At 42.6% G+C, this 10075-nt stretch overlaps 1 protein-coding gene across 4 annotated transcripts in view; it reads left to right on the plus strand.

Moving 5' to 3' along the window:
• Positions 1–5045, plus strand: part of FBXL18 (F-box and leucine rich repeat protein 18) — a 28474-nt gene extending 23429 nt beyond the window's left edge. For all 4 annotated transcript variants that reach the window (XM_070761276.1, XM_070761279.1, XM_070761277.1 and 1 more), the window contains one exon: positions 3083–5045. In XM_070761276.1, coding sequence (XP_070617377.1) covers positions 3083–3239 — 157 coding nt within the window. In that variant the 3' untranslated portion in view covers positions 3240–5045. The remainder of the gene's footprint in view (positions 1–3082) is intronic.
• Positions 5046–10075: the final 5030 nt, after the last annotated feature.

The following is a 10075-nucleotide window of genomic DNA, read 5'->3' on the forward strand; positions in this document are numbered from 1 at the left end:
TAGTTCTGTCTTATGTACGAAAGTTGTTTGAGTGACTTTGAATCACTAGGAGACTGAAAGTTCTAGTCCCGCCTTAGGCATGAAAGCCAGATGGGTGACTTTGGACCAATCACTAGGAGAACTGTGAGTTCTAGTTCTGTCTTAAGAACAAAAGCCATCTGGGTGTTTTTGGCCCAATTGCCTGGCGATAAAGGTGGGTCTTAAGTAATTTGCGAAAGACAAGGAGGGTGGGGGCTGTTCTAATCTCCGGGGGGAGTTGATTCCAGAGGGCTGGGACCGCCACAGAGAAGGCTCTTCCCCTGGGGCCCGCCAAACGACATTGTTTAGTCGATGGGACCCGGAGAAAGCCAACTCTGTGGGACCTAATCGGTCACTGGGATTTGTGCGGCAACAGGCGGTTCCGGAGGTAAGAAAGAAAGAGAGAGAAAGAGAGAAAAAGAAAGAAAGAAAGAAAGAAATAAATTTACACTGTGTAATTGCACGGATTTTAGTGTCCATTTCACAGTGTGGGGTGGGGGAGAAGATTGCATCCTACTCTCTGCCACAGGGATGGCATAACGTTTGAGCAAGAGGCAACAGAGACAGAAAGCAACACTGCAGTTATTTATTTTTTTATTTTGTCCAATACACAATGAGGGTTTTAGTAGGTATATATCTATATACACATAGTAAAATACATGATGAAGGTTATAGAGGAGATACTCATAGTAAAATATATCTATGAAAGAATAGAAAAGAAGATATAGTAATAGAACATATCAATGAAAGAATAAAAGAAGAGATATAGGAATAGAGGAAAGGTATAGGAGATATAGGAGAGCAATAGGACAGGGGACGGAAGGCACTCTAGTGCACTTGTACTCGCCCCTTACTGACCTCTTAGGAATCTGGATAGGTCAACCATGTATAATCTAAGGGTAAAGTGTTGAGGGTTTGGGGATGACACTACGGAGTCCGGTAATGAGTTCCACGCTTCGACCACTCGGTTACTGAAGTCATATTTTTTACAGTCAAGTTTGGAGCGGTTAATATTAAGTTTAAATCTGTTGTGTGCTCTTGTGTTGTTGTGGTTGAAGCTGAAGTAGTCGCTGACAGGCAGGACGTTGCAGCATATGATCTTGTGGGCAATACTTACATCTTGTTTAAGGCGTCTTAGTTCTAAGCTTTCTAGGCCCAGGATTGTGTCCAGTGTGTGTGTGTGTGACAAACGGCCTCCTTTCTCCCCTCCTCCCCAAAAAAGAGATGTAACCTGCATTTACTCCACTGGCATCCAAGGCCAAACATTGCGATTTACTCCGCCCGTGCATTTGCAGGGTATAATATATCCAACATCTGCTTCCTTCTTGGCTCACCTCCCCTTCACCTTTCACGCCCTGTCCTATTTAACTGTCGTTATCCTGTGAGACGGCTGCTCGCCCCGGCTTTTGGAATACAGTATATAAATGTTCCCCCTCCTGCACCTTCACGGACATTTTCCTTGAGAAAAAAAAAACTCTGGATGGATTTTAAGTTGCCGCAGCCTCTCTCTCTCTCTCTCTCCTTGCTGCGGCAGTGTGTACAAGCACACTTTTGCTGCAGTGCCTTTTCCTGTTGCATTAATTAACATGCCTGCAGCTCTGGGTGTGCGTGGATACGAGAGAGAAATTTACGGCGGTCACTTTCTTTCTTTTTAATAAGGGAAAATTAACGGCAGAGGCAGAAAATTTAAGACAGCGGGTTCTCGAGTTATGGGAAGAAGGCAGATTTAACAATGCCTAAAAGAGCTAGAAAAAGGAGAATAAATACAGGCTATCTATCCCCTTTTGGGGAATTACCAAGGATAAATACGAGGGTCGTCCAGAAAGTAATGCACCACATTTTTTTTCCTCCAAAGACGGACTAGATTAGATTAGATTAGATTTATTGGATTTATATGTCACCCCTTCTACAAGAATGGTGGAAGGTCTTGAGCATAAAACGTATCAGGAAAGACTTCATGAACTCAATCTGTCTAGTCTGGAGGACAGAAGGGAAAGGGGGGACCTGATCGAAACATTTAAATATGTTGAAGGGTTAAATAAGGTCCAGGAGGGAAGTGTTTTTAATAGGAAAGTGAACACAAGAACAAAGGGGCACAATCTGAGGTTAGTTGGGGGAAAGATCAGAAGCAATGTGAGAAAATATTTGACTGAACGAGTAGTAGATGCTTGGAACAAGCTTCCACAGAAACTGAATTTAAACATGCCTGGGATAAACATAGATCCATCCTAAGATAAAATACAGGAAATAATATAAGGGCAGACTAGATGGACCAGGAGGTCTTTTTCTGCTGTCAATCTTCTATGTTTCTATGTTAAGTCTTCTATGTTTCTATGTTAAGTTATACCTCTAGCTGCATAGCTAGAGGTATAACAAGCAGGAAGAGGGAGATTGTGATACCCTTATGTAGAGGGCTGGTGAGACCACATTTGGAATAATACTGTGTCCTGTTCTGGAGACCTCACCTACAAAAAGATATTGACAAAATTGAACGGGTCCAAAGACGGGCTACAAGAATGGTGGAAGGTCTTAAGCATAAAATGTATCAGGAAAGACTTCATGAACTCAATCTGTATAGTCTGGAGGACAGAAGGAAAAGGGGGGACATGATCTAAACATTTAAATATGTCAAAGGGTTAAATAAGTTTCAGGAGGGAAGTGTTTTTAATAGGAAAGTGAACCCAAGAACAAGGGGACACAATCTGAAGTTAGTTGGGGGAAAGATCAAAAGCAACATGAGAACATATTATTTTACTGAAAGAGTAGTAGATCCTTGGAACAAACTTCCAGCAGACGTGGTTGGTAAATCCACAGGAACTGAATTTAAACATGCCTGGGATAAACACATATCCATCCTAAGATAAAATACAGGAAATAGTATAAGGGCAGACTAGATGGACCAGGAGGTCTTTTTCTGCCGTCAATCTTCTATGTTTCTATGTTAAGTCGAGGATTCCCTGTGCTGGGAATCGATCGGAGCTGTTTGAATTTGTCACCATAACCACCGCCCCATTCCGACATCCCCACCCCCATCCGATCTTAACACCTCTTGTCTCTGGGTTAGTTTCCAGGCCGAGCGCCCAGCGCTGAACGTGGTCGTCTTCCCTCTCCTGCACGAAGACCTAACTGAGGTCATCCGCGACGTCCCCATGATGCACCTGGACGAGATCACCTTGTTCAAAAGCCGAGTGGCCGAGGAGCCGCCGAATTTGTGGTGGTGATGGGCGCGAGGCCCATCCAGAACAGGACCCGGAAGCCGGCCACTTTCCCTTCTCCTCCGTGGTTGAGAGTCGCTGCTTTTGGAGCCTCGCAGCTGTCTTTGAAACGCTCGATGCCGCTCCGAGAATCCCGCTTGGGCAGAATTTGCCCTTGGAGAAAAGTTGTAACCACCATCACCCTTATTATTATTATTATTATCACTGTTTAAAAAAAGAAATTCTAGCCCTTGTTTTCTGCAGAACGTGGGAATGGGCGGCGGCTAGAAAAGGGACCTTTCCCGTTTGTTTTCTTCCTTGCTATTTAATGTCTGAAATTCTCGTTTTAACTTGAGGTGGGATTCAAGGTAAGCAGAAATTTCAGCTTGGACAGAATGTACTCTTCCGCTACCCCGTCGCATCCATCCCTGGCGACCCGATTTTCCCCGTCTTCGTCCCTCGCGTGGGTTTTTCTCGCAGCCCGAGGCCCTTGAAGCTGTTGTGGACTTCAATTCCCAGAATTTTCTCCCAGCCAGCGTGGAGACGAAGTCCACGTAACTCTCACACTTGCTCAGAGTTGAGAAAACGTCGCACCTCTGCTCCAGGATTCCTGCTTTCCCGTCGCTCTTTAAGGCGCTCCCCAAAAACGATTGCAAAACAAGACAAACTTGTGAGAATCCAGATGAATTTGGAATTTTTTAGCCATTGCTTTAATGCCGGTTGCATATCTGCTTTATCTGACAAGTGTGTCCTTCCTTCTGTTTTCTTGGATGTCCCTTTCCTGGGGGGAAAAAAAAGTCAAAAAGAGATTTAAAAGCGGTGTTTAAATAGTGAGAGGCAATAAATGTTCCCATCAACGCTAAATGCGCAGAATAGATGGTTCAGATGGCTCTTAATCACTCCGCCTGTTTCTCCTCCGCTTTTTTAAAAAAAGTTTATTTTAGCAGGAGCAACCAAGCTTCTCTGGACTAAATCCCACCATGCAGGAGCATTTGCAGTTCTAAAAATCAAGAATATAATCGTGGAGAGTGGAAGCCCTCTTGTCTCATGCCTAGAGCAGAGATGGAAGTTCTTCAGGTCCCGCTTTTCTAGGTTTTAAAGTAAGAGGCGTTCAGACGTGGCCCCTTTAAGACCTATGGACTTCCACTCCCAGAATTCCCCAGCCAGGTGGAATTCTGGGTATTGGAGCCCACATGTTTTAGAGGATCTTGCCTTAGGGGCAGGGGTGGGCAAAGATGGCTCTTCTATGACTTGTGGACTTCGACTCCCAGCATTCCTCAGCTAGCATGATTGGCTCGGGAATTCTGGGAGTTGGAGTCCACGTGTCCTAGAAGAGCCAACTTTGCCTCCCCCTGCCTTAGGGGGGGGACTGTGTTCCACCTGTAACTGCTCCACCAGTAACTTTGTCCTGGTGTGTGTTTGTGTGTGTGTCACTCAGGCAGGCTGCAGAAGACATTTTGGGAAGGAAGTGGCTTTTCCAAAGAATGGTCTGACGCCGTGGAGGCCAGGAATGTTATGGCACCCCCCTTGCTTTTTGTAGATTTTTTTCTTCCTCCCCGCCCCCCCTCCGCCTCCCAATCCTTCACGACTCAACTCGGGCTGCTCCGTGCCCAAAATCACCAGCCAGCTTGAGTATCCGTAATAGTGTGTGTGTGTATGTATATACCCGCGTGCCCCTTCAGGTGTTATGCCCATCTCAGTGTTAAGTGGTTTTAACCATGGGTTTGCCTATCCAGATGGCATATAAACATTTATTTACACATTTTTGGGGGCAGTCCTATTCTTCCTTTTTAAAAAAATAAAAAAATAAAAACAACCTCTCTGGGAGAAAAATGTGTGTTTGCGTGTTTTTATTGTTTTATTGAAACTGTTTTTATTTATTTTATTTATTTTATTTATTTGACTCGTCGTAGGCCACCCCTCTCCGTGGACTCGGGGCGGCTCGCAACCTATCAGTGACCAAACAGCATACAATAATACAGCTAGATCCAATTTAATATAAACAGATAATGTAAAACATTCTAAAAAAAAGCTAAATATTAAAATCATTCATACAATTACAACTGTAAACATACTAAAGCTTCAATGGCCAGAGGCTGGGATCTGATGCGCTCAAGCCTGACGGCATAAATAGGATTTCAGGTTCTTACGAAAGGTAAGGAGGGTGGGGGCAGTACGAATCCCTGGGGGGAGCTGATTCCGGTTTTTGCCCTCCCCTGGCCTTGAATTATTTATTTTATTTATTTATTTTGTCCAATACACAATGAGGGTTTTAGTGGGTATATATCTATATACACATAGTAAAATACATGGTGAAGGTTATAGAGGAGATACTCATAGTAAAATATATCTAAGAAATAATAGAAAAGAAGGTATAGTAATAGAACATATCAATGAAAGAATAGAAGAAGAGATATAGGAATAGAGGAAAGGTATAGGAGATATAGGAGAGCAATAGGACAGGGGACGGAAGGGACTCTAGTGCACTTGTACTCGCCCCCTTACTGACCTCTTAGGAATCTGGATAGGTCAACCGTAGATAATCTAAGGGTAAAGTGTTGGGGGTTTGGGGATGACACTATGGAGTCCAGTAATGACTGTGGGCACTCGCGCATGCCCGATAGCGCGCGCCTACACTCTTATTTATTTATTTATTTATTCATTTATTTATTATTTAGATTTGTATGCCGCCCCTCTCCGCGGACTTGGGGCGGCTCACAACAAAATACAACAAATCGTAACAAATCCGGCACCCGAGGGAAAAATGGTTCGCTGTCACTGTCCTAGGGGATGTAAATTGTGTGAAAAATGGTCAAAATGTTCCCCCTTTTTCCTCCCCATCGCAGGGGTGGGCTACTGCCCAGATGGGGTGGAACACAGTGGGTTAGCAAAAATGGAGCACCCAATTTGCACTGAAAGATGTTGAAAGAAAACGCAGGGCGTCCTTCCTAAGCCACGGACACAGTGTGGTAGTAAAACATTTGGTAGCCCTTCACTGCCCCAACAACGCCGTTGTAACTCCGAACAGTTGCTAAATGAACCGTCATAAGTTGAGGACTGCCTGTGCCCGTATACAACGCCACTGGGGTGGGCACACTGCCCAGTCTTTTGCTGCCTTCGAGCCCCTCCATCACAAGCCATCGGCATGCAAGAAGAGCGTTTGGGAGACCCGGGGAGGGGGCTTGGGGGGGGTCTCTCCAGGCAGGCATCAGCAGATGTTAATCCCCCTCTTATTTTCTCCTATGTGGCATTTTTGGCATCGGTGTTAATTACAATTTATATTCGGGCTAGAAAGTTTAGAACTAAGACGCCTTAAACAAGATCTAAGCATTGCCCACAAGATCATATGCTGCAACGTCCTGCCTGTCGGCAACTACTTCAGCTTCAGCCACAACAACACAAGAGCACACAACAGATTTAAACTTAATATTAACCGCTCCAAACTTGACTGTAAAAAATATGACCAGTAACCGAGTTGTCGAAGCATGGAACTCATTACCGGACTCCATAGTGTCATCCCCAAACCCCCAACACTTTACCTTTAGATTATCTACGGTTGACCTACCCAGATTCCTAAGAGGTCAGTAAGGGGCGAGTACAAGTGCACCAGAGTGCCTTCCGTCCCCTGTCCTATTGCTCTCCTATATCTCCTATACCTTTCTTCTATTCCTATATCTCTTCTTCTACTCTTTCATTGATATGTTCTATTACTATATCTTCTTTTCTATTCTTTCTTAGATATATTTTACTATGAGTATCTCCTCTATAACCTTCATCATGTATTTTACTATGTGTATATAGATATATACCCACTAAAACCCTCATTGTGTATTGGACTAAATAAATAAATAAGTAAATAAGTAAGTAAGTAAGTAAATAAATAAATAAATAAATAGGCTCTGGGAGAAGGGAACAGGGAGACCCGCCGACCCCCTGCCCCAAATGGCCTCCCGATCGATGGGGTGAGGATTGTAAAGCATGGGGCCATATGTTCCCTACGCCGAGAAGAGAATGCCAGGATACCAGGCTAGGTTGGAGACGATGCCAACTTTTCCTTGCTCCTTTTCTCCATCGTTGCTTCCTGGCTTAATTTGGCTCTGGAGCCACCAGGGCCGCATTATCTTCACAGCCCCTGGGTCGCTAACAGGATTGGAGGGGGTGGTGGTGATGAGATTTGCAATGGCTTTTTTTGCCCCCGTCCCCTAAACCCACCCAAAGGATTGGAAGACCCTCAAGCCCTTCCAAATAGCCTTTGGACTATTTTCCCTCCAGAACACTGAGAATATATACTATAGAATAGAATATAGAGGGAGTAGAGTAGAATAGAATAGTATATAGAATAGAATAGAGAGAGAGTAGAGCAGAGTAGAATAGTACATATAGAATAGAATATAGATAGATAGAATATATACTGCTCAAAAAAATAAAGAGAACACTGAAATACATCCTAGATCTGAATGTATGAAATACTCTCATTGAATACTTTGTTCTGTACAAAGTTGAACGTGTCCGACATTATATGAAATTGATTGTCCATCAGTGTTGCTTCCTAAGTGGACAGTTGGATTTCACAGAAGTTTGATTTACTTGGAGTTAGGTTGTGTGGTTTAAGTGTACAGTGTTCCCTCGATTTTCGCAGGGGATGCGTTCCGAGACCGCCCGTGAAAGTTGAATTTCCGCAAAGTAGAGATGCGGAAGTAAATACACTATTTTTGGCTATGAACAGTATCACAAGCCTTCCCTTAACACTTTAAACCCCTAAATTGCAATTTCCCATTTCCTTAGCAACCATTTAGATTATTACTCACCATGTTTCTTTATTAAAGCTTATTTAAAAAAATATTTATTAAAGGTGGATGAAAATTTGGTGATGATATATGACGTCATCGGGCAGGAAAAACTGTGGTATAGGGGGAAAACCCGCAAAGTATTTTTTAATTAATATTTTTGAAAAACCGTGGTATAGATTTTTCGCGAAGTTCGAACCCGCGAAAATTGAGGGAACACTGTATATAGAATATATATATATAGAATAGAATATAGAATAGAGTAGAATAGAATAGAATACATAGAGAACAGAATATATCGAGAGAGTAGAATAGAATGGAATAGAATAGAATACATATAGATTGGAATACGTATAGAATATACAGTATACTGTTCAAAAAAAAGAAAGGGAACACTTAAACAACACAATATAACTCCAAGTAAAGGCAGAATCCCCAGCTTTGGAAAAGAATATTTGCCATCCTTCTTCCAGGCCAAAAAAATAAAAAGACCAAAACAGAAACCATTTCCCAACCCTTCAAAGATTAGCTGAAGCTCAGTGGAAATAATTGAGAATTACCGATAGATCTGACATTAGACAAAGAAATTTCGTTTTAAATGTACAATTAAAAAAACCACACAAAAGCAATTTTTTCCCTCTGTTAACTATGGAGGCAAGCTGCTCAGCCGCCACCTTTTTAAGTTATTTATTTTCAGCTGGTCTCCTTTTTGCCTTAAAATAGCTCCCTTCCATAAGGATAGTTTCTTCCTGAACATACAGAGAATGTTAAATTAAGCATTGCTAATTAGCTGTTTGATAATTAAATAATACGGGCGCGAAGCTACTGGGGCCTTTCGGATTTGAGCTTTCTGTATGTATTTGCGAATTCTCCTCCTACCGTAATGCTTTGAAGTCAACGCTTCCCCCCAAAGATGCAAGATAAAGATTTTTTTTCTTCTCTCTTGCGAAAACTTTGAAAAACGGCTGTCTGAAAACATTAAAGGAAACAAAAAAAGAAAAAAAAGAAATACTGCTCTATTTTGGAGCGCCGAACTTTCAAAAACGTGATATTTGATGGAGGGAGAATTTTTTATTAAAAAAGCATAAAAGAGCTAGGCTGGGTGCGCTTTATCTCCTTCTATTTTTACTTCTTCTAAATGCTTGAAAGGAGGAGAGCGTTGGGGTTCATTTGTAAAAGATGTTGGAATGCAGTGGCAGGGTTTTTTTCTTTTAAGTTCTACCATTTTATGTGGGGTTGGAAACTACAGGCAGGACCAGAGGTGGCATTTAGCCAGTTTGGGTGAACCGGTAACAGCAACTGCACCCACCTACCTGCCCGGGTGTAATGCCACCCTATTTATTATTATTTTTGAATATCTCTCTCTCTCTCTCTCTCTCTCTCTCTCTCTCTCTGTCTATCAATCGATCTATCTATCTATCTATCTATCTATCTATCTATCTATCTATCTATCTATCTATCTATCTATCTATCTATCTATCTTATCTATCCTATCTATCTTATCTATCTCTAAATCCAGGGGTGGGCTACTACTGGAGGGGGAGAACACAGTGGGGTAGCAAAAATGGAGTTACACCCCAGAGCACCCAATTTACATTGAAAGATGTTGAAAGGAAATGCAGGGCGCTCTGCATAAGCCACCTCCACAGTGTGGTAGTAAAAATTTTGGTAGCCCTTCTCTCTCTCTCTCTCTCTCTCTCTCTCTCTCTCTCTCTCTCTCTCTCTCTCTCTCTTTCTATCTATCTGTACCACTCTCTTTATCCCTCTCTATCCCTCTCTCTTTCTATCTCCATCTGTCTGTCTGTCTATCTATCTATCTATCTATCTATCTATCTATCTATCTATCTATCTATCTATCCCCCCCTCTCTCTCCCTCCCTCTCTCTATCCCCCTCTCTCTATTCCCCCCTCTCTCTATCTATCTACCCCTTCTCTATCTATCTCTCTATCCCTCTCTCTCTCTATCCCCTCCCTCCCTATCTATCTATCTATCTATCTATCTATCTATCTATCTATCTATCTATCTATCTATCTATCTATCCCTCTCTCTCTATCTCCATCTATCTATCTATCTATC

Source organism: Erythrolamprus reginae, chromosome 9, assembly GCF_031021105.1.
Source record: "Erythrolamprus reginae isolate rEryReg1 chromosome 9, rEryReg1.hap1, whole genome shotgun sequence".
In the NCBI taxonomy this organism is placed as follows: Eukaryota; Metazoa; Chordata; class Lepidosauria; order Squamata; family Dipsadidae; genus Erythrolamprus; species Erythrolamprus reginae.